Genomic DNA, 24723 nt, shown 5'->3' on the forward strand with positions numbered 1-24723 from the left:
AAGGGATTACTATCTCCATTTTATAGTTAGGAAACTGAGGCTGAGGGGGACAAGTGTCCGCAAAGTCTACACATGTTAATGTTAACACCATATTTGTTTTCTCGAAAGTCCATGGTCTTTACCATTAGGCATCCTGTCACTCAAGCCAGGAGGTGCCTCAGAGCTCATTTCAAATGATAGTAACAGTAATAGTGAACACTGATAGGAAGTCTGCTGTGCAGGCAGTGTACCAAGCACTTCATACATATGGACTCATTGGATCATCACAACACCCTATTATTATTACTATTATTCCCATTTTACAAATGAGGAAACTGAGGCTTGGAGAAGTGAAGTACCTTATTCTGGGTCTCATGGGGCAAGTAGTTTAACTTAAGACTGTTCTAATCCAAGGAGCTGAGGAACCCTGCCCCAGATATCTGTTTGCTTCTATCTTATGAGTTAGAAAATCTCCTTCCAGGCTCCCAGGACCTTTACGTGGCCTTGCTCCCTGGCCTATCCAGGGACCACAACTAACCACAGGCATCTCAGCCCAGAAACCCATTGGGTCCCCCAGAAAACAGAAGTCAGATTCAGAGGGAAAAAAATATATATTTTTTTTATTTAAGAAGCTTGAGAGTCTGGTAAGGGAGGGGAAGATAAGAGAGGCTCTGGTGATGGCACTGTGCCCCTCACCCCACCTAGTGCCTTATTAACTGGATATGAGCACCTGAGAGTCAGGAAGCGGGTGTCTGGATCCCACAGCGCATGTTAGCTGGAACCGCAAAGTCTGAAAGGAAGAAGCTAAGGGTGAAACCAAGGGGCCCAGGCAGACCCTCCCGCTCTCTCTATGCCCCCACTGGGGACCCAGAAATCCTAATAGTCCTTCTTTGGGAAACTAGAGTTCTGGCCCTGAGGCCCCTCCATCCCTCAGACCCAGGAGTCCAGATCCCCAGCACCTTCTCCCTCAGACCCAGGAATCCAGACCTCAGCACCCTCCTCCCCCCCAACTGCTCACCTATCTGCTGAGGTTTGGGCAAGTTCAGTTTGCTCATGACCTTGACAAACTCCTCACAGCTGAGGGTGAGCCGAGGGTTTAGAGTCCGCTCCTCCTCCACAGTGGATACTGTGAGTCCTAGTGGCCAAGAGAGGGGGAGGAATGTTGAGCCGTCCAGTGCCTTGGGCCTCCCAGAACTACATTTCCCAGGAGGCCTCAGGGTGCCTTTCTGGCTCAGGACTAACAGATTGCTTTCCCTCCTCAACGGGCACTATGGGAAATGTAGTTTCCCACAGTTCCCTAAGTTCTATAAGGAAGTCCCAGGAAAGCCTATGCCTTCTAGATTCTAGGCATCGTAGTTTCTACATCCACACTCAGTACACCTAAGCACTTGATCTTTTTGGCCAGAGGAGTTCCTGGGAATTGTAGTCTGCAAGCCACAGCAGTTTGGTGCTCCCTCTCAAATAGTAAGTTATGTAAATCCCACACCTCCTCCAGGAAGCCCTCACCATGGTAATCATGAGCAGGGTAGATCAGACAGTCTCCTGGAAGTGTGAAGATCTTTTCATGAACTGAGTGGTACAAGGTCTTAGCACAGCCTGGGGAGGGAAAACTCAGAGGTCAGTGGAGTAACAGGATGAGAGGAACTCCCAAATCCCTTCCCTTTGGGAAAAGGAGAGGATAAAAATCACTGTAGCTAAACCGTCTCCCTCATTTTCTGCCAGTAGTCCTTTGACTGGGTAGAGAAGGAGAGGGAAGGGCATTCTAGGCAGGTGGAACAGCATGTGCAAAGAATTGGGAAATGGTGAGAATCCAGCATGACTGTAAACAAGGTTAGGATATGACCCTGAAGCACCAAATTCCCTCACTCTGGGGATGCCAAGAAAGGATTCTGGGCAGGGAAAGTGGATGGGAAGATAAGAAACTGAAGACATTAGGCCAAAGAGGAGGATAGAGCCATGGTTCTGACAAGAAGCTCTGAGTCCTAAGTTGGGACAGGGACAAACCTCTCTGGAACGTTCTGCCACCTTTCCTTTCAGCCTAAATCTTTCAATCTCATGACTGGGTTGGGGATGGATAAATGGAAGATTAGGAGCCTCAGAGAGAAAAAGATAGAGACCAAGATGGAGAGATAAGGAAAGAGGAAGAAAGAGGCAGCCTGGGGATCTGGTTACCCACGGCCAGCTCAGCTCGCTGTGGCTCTGTCTCTTCTCTCTCGTCCAGCCTTGCTGGCCTCCTGCAAGGCAGCTAAATCCTCCCAATCTAGTGTCCACCTCACATTCACACACATACTCAAATCTCATACCCTGATATTGTGAAAGTAAACACCCTTCCCGCAGCGAAACCCCTTAATTTAATTGCCCCCAGCAGCTAAACCCCAAATGTAACACCACCTCCTAGCAATTAAACCACTGAATCTAGCAACCTTCTAGCAGCTAAATTGCCAAATCTAACTTCCCCCAGCAGCTAAACCCCTGAATCAAACTCCACACCCCTCCCTGCACCAGCTAAACCCCTTACGGGGAGTTAAAAATATGCCCATGAACACTTTGAAACTCTTCTCTTGAAAATGTGACACATAATTCCCCTTGCCTTGACTTAGTGGTCTGGACTAAGTGACTTGCATCTAATAAATAGGATATGGCAGAACTAACAGAGTTTAACTTCTGAGATAAGCTCATTAAAAAAAAAAAAATTAGGTCTTCTGTCTGCCTGTCTCTCTGAAGGTTCCCTCTGGGACAATCCAGCTGCCATGTCATGAAGACACTCAAGCAGCCCTACGGAGAAGTCTGCATTGTGAGGAACTGAGCCCTCCTGCCAACAACCAGCGTCAGTGAGCCACCTTGGAAGTGGATCCTCCAGCCACAGTCGAGCCTTCAGTCAGCCCTGGCCAGCAGCTTGGTTGCAAGCTCACACAAGACCCTGAGCAAGAACCATCCAGTTAAGCTTCTCCCAGAGTCCTAACTCTCAAAACCTGTGTGAGAGGATGTTAATCATTGTTTTAAGCCACTAAGTTCTGGGGTGATTTGCTTTACAGCAATAGATAACTAACACACACTCTTGACTCTAACTGTCCCCCAACCACTAACCTCTGAACCCAACTCTCCTCCACTCCGGCAGTAAACTCCTTGAATCTAATCCTGACCCCCTAAAAGTCTAACATTCATCCATTCATTCTTGCAACTGACACTTAAAACCCTGGCACCCACATAATCATACTAAGATCTCGGGCTGGGGAAAGGGGCCTGTGACCTTGCTGGAAGTCTGTCCGCCCACACCCTCGGATAAGCAGGGCATCTCCAGTGAAGGCCATGCTGTGGTCATCCAAGACGAAGGTGACACAGCCTGGGGTGTGGCCCGGGCTGGCCCGGGTCTCCAAGGCCTGGAAGAGAAGGAGAGTACAAAGTCACCAATAAGGCTGTGGCTTTACTCTCATGGTGAAACTGGCCTCAGAAGCCCCCCACCCCATCCCATCCCAGGGTCACATCTAGATAACCTCTTTTTGATAAAAAAAATATTGAAGTTAGATCCCGGACTTAAACCTCACTCCAGAGTAAACTCCCCAAAAATTAAAAACTTAAAGCAAGAAAATAAAATCATAAAACAGATACAAATAAATATATGATCTCTGGTTAGAGAAGAACATCCATCCCAAAAGTCATAAATCATTAAGGGAACGATCAATGGTTTGAATTTAAATACATTTGATGTTTCTGAATGGCAACAACATCATAAACAAAATTTAAAGGGAATCAACATGGTGGCCAAATATATTTGTAACACAAACACACCACATAGTAGTCAGTGCACTTTATGTACAAACAGATCTTATAAATCAGTAAGAAAAAGATGAGCACACTAATATAAATATGGAATACTAAACAGTCATTTCAAATTGTCAATGAAATAAAATTCGATGATGCTATACACAAACACTTAATGGCAGGAAAAGATATTTACTATCCCGTAAGTTCAAAAAACAGGTTACAAAGCAACTTATACAATGTCATCTCTTAAAAAAAATTTTACTCATAACTCAAAATATTTTTTTTCTTTAGGCTTTTCCTGTATCATCTTTTTTTTTACAGTAAACATGTCATTTTATTTATTTATGTATTTTTAAAACACGTCATTTTATAATAAAAAATAAAACACAAAATTCACGATAAACGAAAGATCTAAACATAGAAAACCCAAAACATTCTAGAAGGAAATATAGAAGAATATATATATTTATAAATACATATATATTTATATATATAAAATCTTGAGGTAGAAATGGTTTTTCTAAGCATGATAGGAAATTCAGAGGCCACAAGGAAAAACAGGAACAGATGTGACCGCATAGTTTTACTTCATTACAGAAAAAGGCAAAAATCAGAGTGACAAGACGAAAAAACTCAGAGACAACATTAGCACATGTATAAGAGAGTATTAAAAAGTGTGAATAGTCATAATATATAAACAGCCCCTAAGTATCAATAAGAACCCCCAAAGAAAAATGGGCAAAAGAAAAAACCAGGCAATTCATGGTAGAGGGAACAAATAGTCAAAAAACATCTGATAAGATGTTTGATCTTCCTTAAAAGAAAGGAAGGGAAGGAGATATCTAAAAGCCCTATTTTTCACCTAACAGATTGGCAGTTGTCAGAATTGCTTAGGGTGCTTGAGGCAAACCCTTTCATCCCCTGGGATGTGAGTACAACTCAGTATAGCCATTTTAGAGGACAGCTTAGCAGCGTCTAGCAACATCGTAAATGCACATACTTCCTGACCCCTCAAAGTCACTTCTAAGACTCTGGGGGACACGGGTTCGAGCCCTGGTCTGGAAAAATTCCCACATGCCATGGAGCAACTAAGCCTGTGTGCCATAACTACTGAGCCTGTGCTCTGGAGGCCGCGAGCCACAACTACTGAGCCCGCGTGCCACAACTACTGAAGCCCACGTCTAGAGCCTGTGCTCCACAATAAGAGAAGCCACCGTAGTGAGAAGCCCGCGCTCCACAACGAAGAGCAGCCCCCGCTGGCCGCAACTAGAGAAAGCCCCGTGCAGCAGCAACAAAGACCCAATGCAGCCATAAATAAATAAATAATAAATAAATTTATATATATATAAAAAAAGACTCTGCGGTTAAGAACCCCTGACACATGAACACAAAAACACCATCCAGGGAATCCCGATTATCTAAATTCCCATGCTCAGTTCAGGGAAGCAACTGTCAGAAAAATCTAACAATCACTTAAAAGATTAGTTCCCACTCACATATCACTCCTCCCCTCTTAATAGAGGCCCCTCCCGCCAATTAGCATCCTCGTCCAGGTCAGTCATCTGCTAATTGTTGAAGGACACCATGTGCAGACTCTGTTTCGACACCCAGTATCCATTCTAACCTTCCCCACTCACAGATCTCCAATTTGGTCTGGGGCATCAGTGTGCCCCGCCGAGCACTTTCCCAGCCTCCCTGACAGCTTGGGTGGCCTCTGGCACAGTCCTCTGGCCAATGAGATCTCGATAAGTCTCCTGAGGATTTCTGGGAAAGCTTTTCCCTTCCTGATAAAAGGGACTGGCACCTGCCCTTTCCACTTCATCTGGCTCTGAACACAAGGTGTGATGGCTGGAGCTGCAGCAGCCATCTTGCAACCATGAAGAAAAAAAAAGCCAAGAGAATCCCACAAATGATGGTGCTGCCAAATGGAAGAGAATAGCTACATTCTTCCAAATTTCCTGTTATAGGAGAAAAATAAACTATTTATTTAAGCCACTGTATGGGTTTTTCCATTGCTTTCTGCCAAACACCTTCCTAGCTCATCTACAATAGAAATATATGGGCAATGCAAAACAAGTGCAAAGCAAAATCACAAATCTTGCAAAATCTTGTGGGAAAAATCACATCCCCTGGCCCCCAAAATTAACATTACCTTTTTGTAGTAGAGGGATGACCTTTCACTTTTTATTTTGTATGTTTCCATACTCTCTGAATTTTTTTTTTTTTAAACAAAAAGCATGGGAGTCTTTTGAACTAAAAAGGGGGATGGATATTCAGGAGTAATGTTCAAAATATTTAACCATAGTTATGGCATGGGTATTGGCCAATCAGAAGGACGTCAGTTGTAAACAACCAGTAGTTAGAGTATATACAGTTGACCTTTGAGTAACACAGGTTTGAACTGTGCAAGTCGACATATAGACAGATTTTTTTCAGTAGTAAATACTACTGTACTACACGATCTGGTTTGGTGAATCTGTGGATGCATTGGAACCGCAGACAGAAGGACCAACTGGAAGATATACCGCAATTTTTTTTTTTTTTTTTTTTTTTTTTTTGTGGTATGCGGGCCTCTCACTGTTGTGGCCTCTCCCATTGCGGAGCACAGGCTCCGGACGCGCAGGCTCAGCGGCCATGGCTCACGGGCCCAGCCGCTCTGCGGCATATGGGATCTTCCCGGACTGGGGCACGAACCCCCGTCCCCTGCATCGGCAGGCGGACTCTCAACCACTGCGCCACCAGGGAAGCCCAATATACCCCAATTTTTGAATGTGGGGAGGGTCAGTGCCCCTAACTTCCTAGGTTGTTCAAGGGTCAACAGTATATGGTATATATAATTGTCTTAATATCAACTGAACACAATCCAGCTTGCCGCATAGATCGAGATCCCCTGGGCCCTTAGTGACTGCGTCTGTGTCTCAAGTGGCTTTGCTGATTATCAGCCTCCCTGTTTATCTTTCCCTTCTCTAGAATATCTAGAATTTACCCTCTATCAACCCCCATAATCCTGCCCATCTCAGGCCTCTCCTGCTTGGGCCAACTGACAGCATCCTCCCTGGCCTACCAGCCTCTAATCCACCTCCTACATGACCCTGAGGGGGGTTTTCTATCACCCAGATCCAATTTTGTCCCTCTCTGCTCAAAACCCTTCCCCAGCTTCCACTGCCCCCAGGGCAGAGTTCCAGCTCCTCAGCCCCTGCTCTGGTGCCTGCTCACTTTTCTAGCCCCATGTCCTATAACATCCTCCTTTCCCCAGCTACTCTGAACCCCAGAGTCATTTCCAGAAAATAGCACACTTCTCCACACCTCTTTGCCCCTGCAATTTCCTCTTCTCCCATCAGTCCGATCTACCTACTCTTTAGAAGCCTGGCATTGATTACCCTTTTTCCTGTACCAGGCTCTCTTCTAAGCACTTTACATGACTGAACTCATTCAGGCCACACACATCCTTATGAGGTAGTAAGTACCACTCCTGTCCCCATTCTACAGATGAGGAAATTGAGGCACAGGATGAGAATGAACAAACTATAACTATATGCGACAATATGGATGACTCTCACAGACGTAACCATGAGCAAAAAAAAAAGTGGGCTAGACATAAAGAGTGGAGTGGGGAGGAGTGAGATAAAGTGGGAAATCTCAGTGTGCCTGGTACACAGGAAGGGTAAGTGGTATTTCACGCAGCTGAGGTTTCAGTGCTGAATCCAGATGTAAAATATTTCTCTCTTGGTGAGGGCACATGGATTAGTGGTTAGGAGCAGTCTCTGGAGCCGGGTGACATGGGTTCGAATTTTGGCTCTGCTATTGCTAGCTGTGTGACCTTGGGCAAGTTACTTCACCTCTCTGGGCTTCTCTGCTCATTTGTAAAATGGGCATAATAATTGTCCCCACTTCATAGGGCTATTATAAAGATTAAATTATCTCATGTATGTAAAGCATTTTAAAAATGCCCAGGGAATTCCCTGGAGGTCCAGTGGTTAGGACTCCAAGCTCTCACTGCCGTAGGCCCAGGTTCGATCCGTGGTCAGGGAACTAAGATCCCATGAGCTGCGTGATGCGGCCAAAAAAAAAAAAAAAAAAAAAAAAAAAAAAAAGCCCAATACAATAATTCCTATATTATAAAAATAATAACGTTTTAAAATTCTAAAAACACTGATCTAGTGGAAACACCAGGTCTCCTGGGTTCAATTCCTCGCTCAGCCACTTTCTCAGTATAACTTTTGGGCAAGTCACTTTCCCTCTCTGCACCCCCTTCTCTGTAAAATGGGGAAAATGTTTCTGATCTCACTATGTGGTTAGGAAGGTTTAATGAGATCTATCTGTCAGAAAAGACACAGTGGAGGCTCAAGAACCAGGTTCAGCCATAGCAATGTTTTGTTTGGACTGCTCGGTAGTTATTAAAAGTCTGAATTTGTTGTTTACCCTTAACATTTGGAAGATTTTTTAAAAATGTATATTTGCAGCTTCTAATTTAAAAAAAAAAAAGGCTTTAAAGTAGACAGACTACATTCCCAAGCATGAATAATCAACTTGAATTATGTAGTGAGTGTCCTCCATAAATGGGGCACACACCCCAACACTAGCCACGGGTCCCACCTCTCCCTGCTCCCAGGAAGTGATATTTGATTCTGAAAATTGTGTGAGATACATGCTGAGAAAATGCACTTTCTCACAATGCTAAGTGAGAAACAAAACACTCAGTATTTCTTAACTATTATTAAGTTATTTATTATTATTATCATCCAATACAGAAATATCTGCAATCTACTTCTGTTAACAGCAAAGAGAAGTTTTCAAAGAACAAGTTAAGTAACACGAGGAGGAAACAACCAGACACATCCAGAAAGTGGGATATTCTGCAAGACAACAGGCTGGGAGCTTCAAAAGTCAATGTCATGGGGCAGAAAGGGTCTGAAACTGTTCTAGATTAGAAGAGACTAAATAGACCTAACAGCCAAATGCCATGTGTGAACCTCCATCGGGTCCTGGTTCATATAAGCAGCTGTAAAAATGATTCCTAAGCACTTGGAGAAATTTGAACATGGGCTGGATTTCAGAACAATTTAAGAATTATTGTCTATGTCGTTAGATGTGACAAAGATTTTGTAAAAAGAATTGTTCTCCAAGTGGTGTAGTCGAGGGAACCCTGAGGGTCTGCAAGATCAAAACTATTTTCATAATAGTGTGAAGAGGTCTTTTGCCCTTTCTCACTCTCATTCTCCCCTGAGAGTTCAGTGCAGTTTTCCCAGAAGCTCCATGACTTGTGATGATGTCATCACTCTGACAGCTGATGGAATGTGTGCTTGTGTATTCTTGTGTTTTAAAACAAGTCTCACAGGAATAAAGACACAGACCTACTAGAGAATGGACTTGGGGATATGGGGAGGGGGAAGGGTAAGCTGTGACAAAGCTAGAGAGAGGCATGGACATATATACACTACCAAACGTAATGTAGATAGCTAGTGGGAAGCAGCCGCGTAGCACAGGGAGATCAGCTCAGTGCTTTGTGACTGCCTGGAGGGGTGGGATAGGGAGGGGGGGAGGGAGGGAGACGCAAGAGGGAAGAGATATGGGAACATATGTGTATGTATAACTGATTCACTTTGTTATAAAGCAGAAACTAACACACCATTGTAAAGCAATTATACTGCAATAAAGATGTAAAAAAATAAATTAATAAAAAAGAAAAAAAGTCTCAGTTTCAACTTCTGATACAGTAAATATGTTTTGCATATCTAAATACTTATTTTTTATTTCTTTTTTTTTTAGCCTCACCGCACAGCTTGTGGGATCTCAGTTCCCTGACCAGGGATTGAACCCAGGCCCTCCACAGTGAAAGCACAGAGTCCTAACCACTGGATCACCAGGGAATTTCCCATTTCTTTTTAAAATTGAGATATAATTGACATGTAACTAACACAGTAAATATTCCTTGACAGAACCCAGGTAAACAAAAGCTTTTTAGGGCCCTCCATAATGTTTAAGAGGGTTAAGGAATCCTGGGGACCTGGGATTAGTATCTTGAGCAGCAGCCCCTCTATATCACTGTATTTAACAGGCAACACTAACTTTCGGAATCCACCAACCCTCTTGGGAGTTAGAATGTTCGAATCTCAATCATTGCTTATTAAAACAGTAAATCCATTCTACAGTGAAACCGTACAAATTTGGCTCACTGTGAATATAAAATGTAAAACCAGTTCAAAAAGGTGTTTGGGGCTTCCTTGGTGGTACAGTGGTTAAGAATCCGCCTGCCAATGCAGGGGACACGGGTTTGAGCCCTGGTCCGGGAAGATCCACATGCCGCGGAGCAACTAAGCCCATGCGCCACAACTACTGAGCCTGTGCTCTAGAGCCCGTGAGCCACAACTACTGAGCCCACATGCCACAACTACTGAAGCCCGCGTGCCTAGAACCTGTGCTCCGCAACAAGAGAAGTCACTGCAATGAGAAGCCCGTGCACCGCAATGCAGAGTAGCCCCCGCTCACCGCAACTAGAGAAAGCCCGCGCCCAGCAACGAAGACCCAACACAGCCAAAAATAAATAAATTTGTATATTAAAAAAAAAAAAAAAAAAAAGCTGTGTGGCAGTTTCTGCTAAAGTTAAATATGTGTCAGTTCTAAGACTCAGCAAGCCCACTCCCTGGAATTGAGGGTAATGTCCACCAAGAGATTTGTACAAGAATCTTCAGAGTAGCATTATTCATAATAGCCCCAAACTAGAATCAACCATCAAAAGGAGAATGGATATAAATTGTCATCAATTCACACAGTGAAATGCTCTACGTCAGGGGTTGGCAAACTGTGGTCGGTGCACCAAATTTGGCCTGCCATCTGCTTTTATAAGAATGACATTTCATGCCACATGAAAATTATTAAAATTAAATTTTCAGTGGCCATAAATAAAGTTTTACTGGAGCCCAGCCATGCTTATTCATGCATTCATTGTCTGTAGATGATTTCACACCAATAGGAAAATTAAGTAGTTACAACAGGGACCATATGGCCTGCAAAACTGAAAATATTTACCATCTGGTCCTTTACAGAAAAAGGTGGCCAACCACTGCTATACAGCAAAAAAGGAAAGAACTACAATTATATACAATAGTAGGTAGAGTGAAAGAAGCGGACATAAGAGTACACACTGGTTTCTGTTTATAAGGTCCAGAACAGGCAGAACTAATCTATGATTAAGTAAGTCAGAAGAATGGTCCCTTGGTGGGGCTGTCAATGGCCAGGAAGAGGGACAAGGAAGACTTCTGGGGCGATGGGCATGTTCTGGATCTCGATCTGGGCAGTGGATACTCAAGTATAGACATATGTTAAAATTTACAAAGCTGTACATGTGTAATATGTGCCCCTTTTACTGTATAATATGCATGTTACAATTCAAATTTTTTAAGTGGGAGGAGGAAAATGAGAGGGAAAAAAAGTGCCCATCTCCAAAGGTTTACAAAGAACTCGGAGGAAAACCAAACAAAATGCTGAACGATCATAAAGACAGATAATACAAGTGGTAACAAGGATGGAGAGGGACTGGGACCCTCACACAACTGGTTATGGGAACATAAAATGGTATAGCCACTTTGGATAACAGGGTTTTTTTGCTTTTTTTTTTTTTTTTTTTTTTGCGGTACGTGGGCCTCTCACTGTTGTGGCCTCTCCCGTTGCGGAGCACAGGCTCCGGACGCGCAGGCTCAGCGGCCATGGCTCACGGGCCCAGCTGCTCCGCGGCATGTGGGATCTTCCCGGACCGGGGCACGAACCCGCGTCCCCTGCATCGGCAGGCGGACTCTCAACCACTGCGCCACCAGGGAAGCCTCCGGATAACAGTTTTTGATAGCAGTTTGGCAGTTCCTCAAATTGTTAAACAGAGTTCATATGATCCAGTAATTCCATCCTAAGTATATACCCAAGAGAGATGAAAACATACATCCACACAAAAACTTGCACATGAATATTCATAGTGGCATAATTCATAAGAGCCAAAAGTGGAAGCAATTCAAATGTCCATCCACCGATGAATGAATAAATAAAATGTGATATATCCATACAACGGAATATTATTCAGCAATAAAAAGAAATGAAACACTGATACATGTTACAACATGGATGAACTTTGAAAACATTATGGTCAGTGGCAAAAGCCAGTCACAAAGGGCTTCCCTGGTGGCGCAGTGGTTGACAGTCCGCCTACCGATGCAGGGGACATGTGTTCATGCCCCGGTCCGGGAGGATCCCCCGTGCTGCGGAGCGGCTGGGCCCGTGAGCCACGGCCGCTGAGCCTGCGCATCCGGAGCCTGTGCTCCGCAACGGGAGAGGCCACAACAGTGAGAGGCCCGCGTACCGCAAAAAAAAAAAAAAAAAAGCCAGTCACAAAGACCACATATGATACCATATTTCTATGCAATGTACAGAATAGACAAATCTATAGAGACAGAAAGTAGTTTAGTGGTTAGTAGCCCACGTGCCCACGTGCTGCAACTACTGAAGCCCACGCACCTAGAACCTGTGCTCCGCGACAAGAGAAGCCCCCGCTCGACGCCGCAAGAGAAAGCCCACGCGCAGCAACGAAGACCCAACGACCCAATGCAGCCAAAAATAAATAAATTTTAAAATAAATAAATAAGCCAAGCACTAAAGTTAAATCTTCCACAGCTAAGCCCTTCCATGTTGATTCATTGAAAACATCACTCATCCAGTTTAACAAACGGCTCTTCTTGACACAAAACTCCAACCATTTCTAACACCTCTAAGGCTTCTCAACCCAAGAAATGCTTGTTAGCACCTGCTTATTATGTACAGTGTACCTAAATGTACAATGCATTTTCTTTTTTACCTGCTTCCAGAAAAAGGCTTGAAATAAAGAGGCTGTAACTAGTGGAGCTAAACCCTCTGATCCCACCCACAGCCTTTATTTCCCCAAACCATCTGACTCAGTTTAACTGGCCTCGTTTAGTAAAACCCTCTAACTTGGAGGTCAAGTCCAAGTGATATTCTGTCCCCAAAGCCAGCCAAACTCTCTAAGTCTTTAGCAACTTTGATCAGGAAAAAGTCCTGCCAGCTGTTTCCCCTCCCTCTGAGGGCAACCCTAGCACCTCCTCACCCATCGTATTTCCCTGGGTTGAACTTCTGGCCAGAAACCTGCTGATTCTGCTTGGGGCAAAGAAAGGAGAGGAGGTAGGAACCTTCAGACCTTTCCTGTGTGAGGCAATAGCAGGGCTGGGGTTAGGGTGAGGCAAGCAGGCTCCTATAGGGAGCAACATTTAAGGAGGCGCCCACTAGAAGGTGCCAGCCCTGCCTTTGCACCACCCTGAGAATGAACGCCCCCTTAAATGTTGCGCCCTGGATTCCTCTCTTGCCTCACCCTAGTCCCGGCTCTGGGCTCTGGGCAACTGCATGCGCCTTCCTCCAACAGTGGCTCTGGGAAGATAGGGCTGGGTCTCTCCCTCAGCCATGACCTTGTAATTCCAGCTCCCAGTCAAATTTTATGAGACTCCAGGCCAAAGGAGTTGCCCCAAGGTTATAGGAAACGCCATAGATGTTGTTGACTTAAGGGGATGGGCCAGAGACACCTGCCCAGAGCCTCTTGGCTCAGTTTTTCACCTGGGTTTATGGAGCTCTTCTCCCTGAGACAGAAACTCAGGAGTCAGGAGTCCAGGCCCCCAAGCCCCTCTTCCCTTTAGTCCAAAAACTCCAGGCCACCACCCTCTCGGGGACCCAGCATCCAACTCACGAAGCGCCCGAAGCGGATGGGGTCTCCATCTTCAATGTGCATGTCAGCCTGGGCCCCACTAAGGCGGGAGATGACAGACTGGCAGCCGGGGAGTAGGGACCGGAGCAGCCCGGAGCCGGTAATGTGGTCCGCATGGCAGTGGGTATTCACTGGGAGAGAGAGGAGAGCCAGGTCCAGGAGGGCACAGAGAGGACGCAGGAGTCCCAGCCCCCAGCTCCCTCCTCCCTCAGACCCAGGAGTCCCAGTCCTAGCTTCCCACTCCACGCTACAGTCCCGCGCCCTCAGGCCCAGGAGCCCGGCCCCCAAACGGACCAGCATACAGCAGCTGTAGCCCCAGTTCCTTGACCAACTGGGCATCCCGATGCGCTGTCTCCAGAACCGGGTCGATCAGAATGGCCTCTCTGGACTCTCTGTCACCCAGGAGGTAAGTGTAGGTGCAGCTCTTGGGCTCAAACATCTGGAAAGGGGGTGGGGACAAGTGAGAGCACAGATTCAGACCCCCCCTTACTGTGGACCCAGGAGTCCAGGCCTCAACTCCATTCTCTTCCTAAGATCCAGAAGCAGAAGCCCCTGTCCCCCCCCCTTTTTTTTTTACTTAATGGGTTTATATTTAATATAGTACTTCTCACCATGGAGATGTTACCCGTTAATATAAAAATTTTTTTGTTTTTGTTAAACATTAAATCTCTTCTCCATTTCAATGTCAATATAAAGTATTTTTTTACATTAAATCTTTTCTCCATTTCAACGTTAGGTACAACGAATACATTTTCTAAACTTTTTCCCCCACCAAGAGATAAGTTTTAATTTTTGACCAACTGTATTTAATATCTACGTACAATATTAACTTGGGAGATAACGAAACAAAAATCCATTAAAAATATGGAGAAAAGACTCCTCAGTGTTGCAGAAGGCAGTGATTATAACTAAACAGTGGCAGTTTCCTAGGATTCTGGGCAAGAGTTTTCTTCTTCCTATTGAGAATTCTTAAACTATGAAATATTACTTTTGCAAAGTTCAGCCTTCTCACTTCTTTGACCTTCTTTCTAACTAGCAAATGCAAATTACAGATGGCATTTTTCAGTGCATTATTTGTTGTGAAGAAAACGTTTTGTTTTCCATTTAATATAGTATACCAATTTGTTCCTATTTATAGGGAAACCAGGACTATGAAACTACCCTATTTACTGTTTCTTGGGAACTTTCAGACACCAAAACTCAGTTCTGAACCTCAACAGCACAAAGGTTTTCAGGACAAGGTTTGATTCAGGAGGTCCTTCAAAGTCACATCTGTCCATTTCTCCTTCGTGCATATACCCCCAAACAAGCATAAATGCCTGTAATACTGAGAACGAGAGCGATTGCATCTCTGGCTTCTACTGCTTCAACAACAGGCAGCACCAAAAGCAATGAAAAGAGGACTGGGAACAATTGTGTTGAAACTAAGATCATGATGTTGAGATCTTGAGGTGACTGGTTCTTAAAGGCTGAAGGTTTCAAAGAAAGCGGTATTTGTTTAATTCTATCAGTTCAGGATGCTGAGGCTTAAGAGGTTCCACGTGACAGCGCCTTCAAGTTAGCAGCCATTACAGGAATCCCCCTGCCCGGAGTCAGGAGTCTGGGACCCCAGCACCTTACTCCGTCGGAACCAATGAGTCCCAATTTTCATCCATCCCCAAACCTGGGTCCCCGTCATCCTCTTCTGTAATGGAAGCAAGAGTCCAGACCGAAGCCCAGATCGGGGTCCCAGAGCTGGGACCCAGATCACTCCCCTTTAAAGGACGCAAGAGTCTAGCCCTACACCCCTCTCCGCAAAGATCCAGGCGTCAGGGCCCGGGTATCTCTCCGGATTTAAAGGACCCAGGAGTTCCACCCCTACCGCCACCCAGGATCCAGTAATCTCGCTCCCCGGTCCAGCCACTGCGAACCTGCCGTAGGAGGATGGGGGCTCCAGACTCGCTGTATTGACTGAGCTGCCGGCCAGCGACCCTCAGTGCAGACCCCGCCATCGCGCCCGAGGCTGGAGACGGAGCGGTGCCAGCGGAAACCGAGCGCACCCAAGGCTGAACCCCGGAGGGGCGGGGCGGGGCAGGGGCATGGGCGGGGCCCGCCTTAAAGGGGCCACAAGTGCCTGGGGCCGAGGACGGGGCGGAGCGGAGCGGAACCAGGCTGGGGACCGACGGGGAGACTTTAGAGACGGAGAAGACAGGAAGACCCAGAGGAACAAAGAACAATCACCTCACACCAGTCAGAATGGTCATCATCCAGAGGTCTACAAACAATGCTGGAGAGAGTGTGGAGAAAAGGGAACCCTCCTAAAGGCTGGTGGGAATGTAAACTGGTACAGTCACTATGGAGAACAGCATGGAGGTTCCCTAAAAAACTAAAACTAGAGCTACCATATGATCCAGCAGTCCCACTCCTGGGCATATATCTGGACAAAACTATAATTTGAAAAGATACATGCACCCCAATGTTCATAGCAGCACTATTTACAGTAGCCAGGACATGGAAGCAACCTAAATGTTCATCGATGGAGGAACGGATAAATAAGATGTGATATATATACACAATGGAATATTACTCAGCCATAAAAAAGAATGAAATAATGCCATTTGCAGCAACATGGATGGACCTAGAGATTATCATACTAAGCGAAGGAAGTCAGACAGAGAAAGACAAATATCATATGACATCACTTATATGTGGACTCTTAAAAAATGATACAGATGAACTTATTTACAAAACAGACTTCAAAAACAAATTCATGGTTACCAAAGGGGAAAGGTGGGGGTAGGGTGGGATAAATTAGGAGTTTGGGATTAACATATGCACACTACTATATATCAAATAGATAAACAACAAGGTCCTACTACATAGCACAGGGAACTCTACTCAATATTTTGTAAAAACCCATATGGGAGAAGAATCTGAAAAAGAATGGATGTGTGCATATGTATAACTGAATCCCTTTGCTGTGCACCTGAAACTAATACCACATTGTAAATCAACTATACTCCAATATAAAATAAAAATTAATTTTTTAAAAAACCAGAGAAACAAAGAGCAGGGAGACATTCAAAGGGCGAGGGAGACACACTGGGAGAAGCACAGACTTCTCTCCCTGGAGAAGGAGAAACCCAACAAGAGATGCCAATACACTCATAGCCCCAGGGCCATTTTATAGGAAAAGCAGGTGGTTGGACCTTCATTGTTACAAAGAAAAAAACGTTTGGTTCAATGTCCTTAGTGTCTTGAGGGGCTGTTGGTTGAGTGCCTGGTCCCAGAACAAGAGATTATCCCATTAAACTTTATTTAAAAATCACTTAAGTATTTTACCAGGAATGTTTATGTCTTCCCAGGAAGAAATCATTAAAAAAAAAAAAATTTTCCACGATGTCTTGTAAAATCAGGTTAGGGATCATTTGGCTTCTCTTGGAATGTGAACCTCTAAAAATGGCTTTTGTTCATTTACACCAAGGACCTAGAGTTGAGACAATGTCTAGTCATGGGCTGTCTGAAAGCTTGCTCTTTGGAATCATACCAGTAGTGAGAATAGGGCATCCCACTCTTGTCTGGAGGATCTAAGTCACTTTGTCACAGATACAGAAGGCCAACTGTACCACACCATTCGATATAAGGGACTTGCACATTGGCCAATTTTGGTATCCATGGGGGTCCCGGAACTAACCCCCTGTGGATACCAAGGGAAGACTGTGACTCTCCCTGTGTTTGGGGAGACAGCCCGTACTCCCTCTGCAGTTCTCTACCCTTAGCTACAGCAAATCAATAAATCCCAACTTTGCCAGACTTCTAGTATATTCCTGGTGGGCTTTATCAGGGGAGAGACTCAGGGAGCCACTCAGAGACAAGGAAGATGCTGAGACTCAGTGATAACAAAGAGAGAGAGAGAGAGATCTGGAGAGACTTTCAGAGATACATTGGGAGATACAGAATTGAAATGGGGTGTCTGTCAAAGAAATATGGTCACTTAGATACACTCGAAGATTCTAGGAGATCGTGGAGGTGGGAAGAGATGTGGGGAGCAGGGAGCATTAGAGAGGGGAGAAATGTACAGGGAGAAGGACAGAATCTCTCAGAACAGGGAAACACCAAGAGAGGGGAGAAACAGGCAGAAAGAAAAGCTCAGACTCAAGGAGAGAACTTGGTTCAGTTATTCCTCCCATTGAGGTCTCCTGAACGTCTGGCTCAAGCTGAGCGAAACTGGAGACTCAGAGGTGAGTCCTCGGTCTGGTTGGTCTGGTTGGTGGGGGAAAGAGGTGCAGACATCAGGGCTAAAACAAGGAGAGGTACAGGGATTGCCTGGAGCTCAGGGGAGAGAGAAGCCAGGAAAACAGGGACTCTGAGGCACACTTTACTCTGAGGGTCCCCCAAATAAGACCTCTCCACCCTGGGGCCCATTCCTAATTGTTTCTGCAGGATTGGTAGACGCTTACTTGTCCCTTGAAGGCGTGCACACCCTCTGGGGATTTTGTAGAGTCAGCTGCGAGTTATCCTAAGAGTTAGAAACTGGTATCACCCTTCCCAAATGTGTGACCTCAGGCTCAAAACTAAACTCTTCTGGGCTTCTCTTTTTTCATCTGTAGATTGTGGTTGAAAATAGTTCCTCCCTCACTGTGAAGATCTAAGAAAAGATACATGTGGGGACTTCCCTGGCGGTCCAGTGGTTAAGACTCTGAGCTTCCACTGAAGGGGACACGGGTTCAATCCCTGGTCGGGGAATTAAGATCCCACATGCTGCACAGCCAAAAAAGAAAAAAAAAAAAAAAGATACACACACCCCAATGTTCATAGCAGCATTATTTACAATTGCCAAAATACGGAAGCAACCGAAGTGTCCATCACATGAATGGGTAAAGAAGAGGTGGTATATATATACAATGGAATACTACTCAGCCATAAAAAAAAGAATGAAATTTTTCCATTTGCAGCAACATGGATGGACTTGGAGGGCATTATGCTAAGTGAAATAAGTCAGACAAAGAAAGACAAATACTGTATGATATCACTTATACATAGAATCTGAAAAATACAACAAACGAGTGAATATAACAAAAAAAGAAGCAGACTCACAGATATAGAGAACAAACTAGTGGGTCCAGTGTGGGGAGGGAGGGCAAGATAGGGGTAAGAGGTTAAGAGGTACAAACTACTAGGTATAAAATAAGCTACAAGGATATATCTTACAACAGGGGAACATAGCCAACATTTTATAATAACTATAAAGGAGTATAACCTCTATAAATTCTGAGTCACTAGATTTTACACGTGTGATTTATATAGTATTGTCAGCAACTATACTTCAATTTAAAAAAGAAAAGATCCAATGAGTTCACACATACAAAGAGTTTGGGAGAGGACCTGGCACAGAACAATTGCTCAGGTGTTGTGCTCTCAGGGAGGTGGCTATCACTATTTCATCGTCATCTGTGACTCCTTCCTCCTCTTGCTACTTCCTCCCAATTCATTACTAAGCCCTGATGAATTAACCTCTCCAACCAGACCACTTTTCCCTCATCACGCCCTCTGCCCCAGTCAAAGAGGCAGCAAAGCATAGATGCAAATTACATGGATTCCAGGGTCAGGCTGCAAGTGTTCAAATCCTGGCCCTGCTATTTCCTGGCTGAGTGACCTTGGATAAGTTTTAGTGCCTCATTTTTATCTCTGTACAATGGAGATGATAGTAGCGCCTCCTCTTGAAAAACTGCTGTCAGCATTAAATGAATGAACATATATAAAACACTCAAGACAGCTTCTGACATATATCAGATGCTGTAATTAATAACATAATTATCATATCATATAATTATCGATATCATATAATAATATAATTATCATATAATTATAATAGTACTTTTTAATAATTACTAATATAATTAATATATAACAGCCGCCTCACTGGCTTCTGTCTTCCACTCTACCTCCCTGTAATCCATTTTCCACGCAGCAACCAGTGAACCTTTTAAAATGTCAATGAAGACACTGAAAAGTCAAAGCAAACAAATTCAACTTGTGGGTCTTGTTTAAGTACTGACTGAAACAAACCAAGTGTAATAAAAAGATTTTTATGGGATATGAGGTCTGGTATATAGCTTCAAAATCATCTGGGAGGAGTGAGTGGGGAAATGAGCCCAAATAATCCTTCCGTATAACTCCCACGGCTCCCAGGGTTCGCCAGACCTTGTGGACTATCAGACTGAAGACCCACCCATGCGGGGGTGGTTTATGGGCACTTCACGGTCATTCCTGTACGGGGCGGGACGGTGCACCATCACTTCCCGGGGGAAGGGTGCCAAGCAAGCCACCCCGGGCCTGGCACCAGGAGCTCCAGCGGGGAACAAGGGGGCCCGGGCACCTGGAGACCGCCGCCCTCCCGGCCCCAGGGTCGTAGTATTAGGGTGGGAGGGGCGGAGAATCCAGAATCACCCAGCAGCGAAGAGTGCCGGGCGCTGTGCAAATAACGTGACTTTTACTGGGCATCAGCTCGCTCTGAACCCGTCCCGCTCCCTCCCTCTCTCGAGGAAAAAGCTAGCCTTTACTTGCCAGTGCCTTGAGGGGTAGAATAGGCAGCGGGCTCTTGAAACTGATTCGGGAGACGGAACTCAAGCTCCGAGCGGAATTCTCGAAAAGAACGGGGACATACAAAAGGGAAGTTGTCTCAAGAAATCTCTTGAGTTAAGTTGCCCCGTGTTAACTCCTGCACGTGCTTGACTCCAGTCAGCCACCGTAGGCCCTGCAAGCCTCGGCACACTTTCCTCCGGTCCCTCAGCCGGTATTGCTCACCAATTGGCTTGCCTTGCGCACCCACCCGCTCCTTCCATCCCGTCTCCCCCGCTGCAGCCTCCGCGGGCCGGACCGCGCATGCGAACTAACGCCCCCACCGGCCCGGCGGAGGAGGAGGGAATGGAAATGAGGCTGGGCCCAGCAGCTAGCGCGCGCTCCCTCCCCTGCCCTCCCATCTCAGGGCGCGCGCCGGGCGGTGCAGAGTCCGAAGGCAGCGCCGCAGTGGCCGCGGCCCCCGAGGGAGGGGCCCGGAGCCCCGCCCCCAGGGAGGAGCCGCCCGCAGGTGAGGGGTCAGCGGTCTGGGCACAGACGCCAGGGTCTTCGGGAAGTAGACTGGGGGTGCTGATCGCCAGAACTCCCGGAACGGGGGAGGGTCCTGATGCATAGGTTCTGGAGGGGCTGCATGGGCGCCTGAGCCTTGGGAGGGTGCATTGGTGCCCGAATGCCATGATCCCAAGGGGTGCGTGGAGGCTCGGAGGCTTGGGACCTCGAGGGAGAAGTCCATTAGGGGGTCTCAGAATCGCAACACACGAGCCACGCTCTTTCTGTGTCTTCCTCCAGGTCTCCCCTCTACCCTCCACGGTTCCAACTCCACGCAGGGGTTGAAATTTAGTGACAAGAAGAAGGCAGTTCACGCGGCGTCAATGGACTGAGACTAAGCCAAGAGCCGGGTAAAGCTACCTCTTCGATGTGAATCCCGCCCACTGAGCTCGTAGGCCCCTCCCCTGGGACAGAGTTGCTGAGCAACCGACTTTGGGTCTTATTAGTATAGCTCCACCCATCCCCGTCTTAGGTTCCTCGGCCGGTTCCGCCCACTCTGGACATAGGCCCCGCCTGCTCCGCGCTCTGGGGCGGCTGGGAGTTAGTTATAGAGGCCCCGCCCACTCCGCTCGAAGGCTCAAACGCTGAGGCTAAGTTCCAAATAGACTGCTTCTGGGTCGGGTTTGCATAACCCCGCCCATTGTGCCCTTAGGCTCCGCCCACCCTCGCCTTATAGGACCCCAGAATTAAATAGACCCTGCTCCTAAACATACTGAGCCTTGATTGTTAGGCTCTCAGCCCTTCCCCCAACAGCCTGATAAACACCGGCGTCGCCCCCTCTCCCACCCTAGGCCCTCCCTTTAGGTTTCTGGGCCAGCAAGATGCTGGAGCGGGACGCTGAGTCTGTGGCCCGGGGCACCGATCCTAGTCCCACTGGCAAGGAGCCTGTGACCAACGGAGAAGGTGAGGGCGGCTCCACCGGTGAGTAGGGGGCATTCTCCAGGAACTGGGGCCAAGAGAATCGTATGTTGAGGGAATCTCAGGGTGAAGTTTTGAAAGCCCAGGGTGATAACCATTTCGGATCCCCAAGAGCACCAAGTTCTGGGGAATCCTCCAGGTTGTCTTGGAGGGACCCCTCATTTCTAGGGGAGATGACATGCGGGATTTCAGGGTGATCACTTGGGAAGATACTAGAAACGGACACTTTAGTAGCTTTGGGGAAGCCTTAGCTCTGGGGTTCCAGCGAGGTAACCCTTTGGAGCCCCTTAGGATGATGCATGGCAGGGGTGAGAAGCAGGAACACGCCATTTGGGGAATCTCAGTATGACCCTTCAGGTGTCCAGACACACTAGAATGTCAAGGTCGAGGGGGAGCCTGGTGTAGACTCAGGGCGTTGGCTGCTTCCTGGAGCCCACCAACCCTCCTGTCCCCTAGCTCCCTACCAGGGCTCGCCGCAGAAGCCCAGCCAGTTGGTTCCAGGGCCCGCCACGTCTGCGGGGGCGCCTTCCCGACCCCGCCGGCGGCCCCCGCCCCAGCGCCCGCACCGCTGCCCCGACTGTGACAAGGCCTTCTCGTACCCGTCCAAGCTGGCCACGCACCGGTTGGCACACGGCGGCGCCCGCCCCCACCCATGCCCCGACTGCCCCAAGGCCTTCTCCTACCCCTCCAAGCTGGCAGCCCACCGCCTCACGCACAGCGGCGCCCGTCCGCACCCGTGCCCGCACTGCCCAAAGGCCTTCGGCCACCGCTCCAAGCTGGCAGCCCACCTCTGGACCCACGCGCCCACCCGCCCCTACCCGTGCCCCGACTGCCCCAAGTCCTTCTGCTACCCCTCCAAGCTGGCGGCCCACCGCCATACGCACCATGCCACCGACGCCCGTCCCTATCCTTGCCCGCACTGCCCCAAGGCTTTTTCATTCCCCTCCAAACTGGCCGCCCATCGCCTATGTCACGATCCCCCGACGGCACCGGGTAGCCAGGTCACTGCCCGGCATCGCTGCTCCAGCTGCGGCCAGGCGTTTGGCCAGAGACGCCTCCTACTCCTTCACCAACGCAGCCACCACCAGGCCGAGAGCCCAGGGGAGCGGGAGTGAACCCTCCCTTTGGCTCACTGGCTCCCTGTGCTGCCAGCCCCAGTCAATAAAGAGGTGGCATCTCTGAGCCAGGCTGTATGGACTTGCCTCTTCCAGGTAGCCGGAAGGGAGGTTGGCCCCCGCGCTGGACTCAGACTTAGCAGGAGGAACTCGTTTCTGGGAGGGGAAAACATCACCCACAGAGTTAGCACGGGGCCCCAAACCATGGACCTGGAGGTGTGGTTTGAAAGCCCTGGCTCTGGTTTTTCACACCTCTTCATATGGCAAAGGTTAAACATCTGCTAGCATCCTATGCTGCTGAGGAGTGTGGCGAGACAGGCTCTCCTCAATGTTGTGAGTTTAAACTAGTGCCTCCACTTTGGCCATTGAGTGTATGTATAAAAAATTTTAAATGCACGCATGCTCGTGTCAACGATTCCACTTCTAGGAATTTATCCTATAGATAAGCACGTGAAAAAAGGTATAAGATTAAGGATGTTCACTGCAGTGCGACGGCAGTGGCCAAAGATGGGAAACAACCCGAGTGCCCATCAAAAGGGGACCAGCTAACGAATTTACAGTACAGCCAGAGAATGGAAGATGTAGCTGTAGGGGAAAAAAGTCAGCTCTACATGCACTGACGTGGAAGTATTCCCAAGATAAGCTAAATCATAAAGGCAAGAACAAGGGGTGTATACCAGTAGAGTAAAAACAATTTGAAGGCCAAGCTTTGGAGCCAGCCCTGACCCACTAAAAAGCCGCAGGGCCTTGGACGAGCTTGTCGCTTCTCTGAACTCAGATGCCTTATCTATAAAATGGGAGGGTTTTTTGTTTGATGCTGCGGGTTTTTAAATTTGGCTGTGGCTTGCGGCATCTTAGTTCCCCGACCAGGGATCGAACCAGGGCCTCGGAAGTGAAAGCACCAAGTCCTAACCACTGGATCGCCAGGGAATTCCCAAATGGGAGTATTATAAGGCCTTTACAAGCAACTTCTCAGGCAAAGATGGTTCCCCTCTTGGAGCCTGTTTCTCCAGCTATAAAACAAGGATGACTGAGCGAACATGGGACTGCTCTTCGTTCTACAGATAGGAATTAAGCAGGTACCGTGTGCCGGGCCCTGCACAGGGTGTTAGGAACACAGCAGTGAACAAGACAGACCTGGTCTAGTGAGGGAGGTGGACACCAACCAAGTAGTGGCAAACACAAAGTAAAGAAGCCAAGTCCACTTTGAACAACAAGTAGGGGAGCCTTGCCTCCCTTCATACCAAGAATTATTACAAAGCTGTAGTAATAGGACGGTGGTGCTGGCTTGGGAATAGGCTAGTGGGAGGGCACTGAGAGCTCAGGAACAGACCTGCGCTTACGAGGTGCTAATAGGAGGTGGTCCCCACCTGTAGATCAGAGGTTGGCAAGCTTTTCCTATAAAGGGCCAGACAGTAGATCTGTTTAGATTTTGCAGGCCATACTGCGTCTGCCACAACTACCCGGCGCTGCTGTTGTAGCGCAAAGGCAGACACATGCATTGTGATATGTGGACGAGCGTGGCCGTGTTCCGATAAAACTTTATTTACAAAACAGTAAGTGAGGGCTTCCCTGGTGGGCGCAGTGGCTGAGAGTCCGCCTGCCGATGCAGGGGGCACGGGTTCGTGCCCCGGTCCGGGAAGATACCACATGCTGCAGAGTGGCTAGGCCCGTGAGCCATGGCTGCTGAGCCTGCGTGTCCGGAGCCTGTGCTCCGCAATGGAAGAGGCCACAACAGTGAAAGGCCCTCGTAATGCAAAAACAAACAAACAAACAGTAGGTGGGCTGGATTCTGCCTATGGAGTGTAGTTCGCCAGCCCCAGCTATAGATAAGTGGGGAAAGGATAGCTAATCTGTGAATGAGCTGAGAGATAGGGAAGAAAATTAAATGAGACCCTGTGGTAGGCAGAATAATGGTCCCCCAAAGATGTCCACATCCTAATCCCCAGAACCTGTGAGTGTGTTGGCTTCCACACAGCAGAAGGGACTTTGCTTATGTGATGAAGGATCAGCTCTTAAAATGGGAGGTTATCCTGATTATTCCAGTGGGCCCAGTGTAATCACAAGAGTCCTTACATGGGAAAG

The 24723-nt window shown here is 47.3% G+C and overlaps 4 protein-coding genes across 5 annotated transcripts in view; 1 reads left to right on the plus strand and 3 right to left on the minus strand.

Annotated features, from left to right (window-relative positions):
* Positions 1-571: 571 nt before the first annotated feature.
* Positions 572-20143, minus strand: ETHE1 (ETHE1 persulfide dioxygenase). 2 transcript variants are annotated; one of them, XM_027079726.1, is made up of 7 exons: positions 20045-20143; positions 13793-13937; positions 13481-13629; positions 3230-3359; positions 1486-1575; positions 998-1114; positions 572-769 (listed from the first exon to the last, which is right to left on the minus strand). In XM_027079726.1, the coding sequence occupies exons 2-7, from the start codon at positions 13935-13937 to the stop codon at positions 717-719; spliced, it is 684 nt and encodes a 227-aa protein (XP_026935527.1). In that variant the 5' UTR covers positions 20045-20143; the 3' UTR covers positions 572-716. The 2 variants fall into 2 exon arrangements, with proteins under 2 accessions (XP_026935527.1, XP_026935526.1); XM_027079725.1 differs by lacking the exon at positions 20045-20143 and adding an exon at positions 15409-15542.
* Positions 13830-24723, minus strand: part of XRCC1 (X-ray repair cross complementing 1) — a 37477-nt gene continuing 26583 nt past the window's right edge. The window contains exon 18 of the mRNA XM_027079720.1: positions 13830-13937. The gene's annotated coding sequence lies outside the window, so the exon portion shown is untranslated. The remainder of the gene's footprint in view (positions 13938-24723) is intronic.
* Positions 13958-15394, minus strand: LOC113605961 (small integral membrane protein 30-like). The gene has a single exon (XM_027079729.1). It carries the CDS (start codon positions 14930-14932, stop codon positions 14765-14767), a length of 168 nt encoding a protein of 55 aa, XP_026935530.1. The 5' UTR covers positions 14933-15394; the 3' UTR covers positions 13958-14764.
* On the plus strand, positions 20254-23030 carry ZNF575 (zinc finger protein 575). Its single transcript, XM_027079728.1, has 4 exons — positions 20254-20567; positions 20846-20955; positions 21397-21508; positions 21980-23030. Exons 3-4 carry the CDS (start codon positions 21427-21429, stop codon positions 22636-22638), a joined length of 741 nt encoding a protein of 246 aa, XP_026935529.1. The 5' UTR covers positions 20254-20567; positions 20846-20955; positions 21397-21426; the 3' UTR covers positions 22639-23030.

This window comes from Aethalodelphis obliquidens, unplaced genomic scaffold (assembly GCF_003676395.1).
Source record: "Aethalodelphis obliquidens isolate GAN/ISIS:26980383/991018 unplaced genomic scaffold, ASM367639v1 scaffold43, whole genome shotgun sequence".
NCBI lineage: Eukaryota > Metazoa > Chordata > Mammalia > Artiodactyla > Delphinidae > Aethalodelphis > Aethalodelphis obliquidens.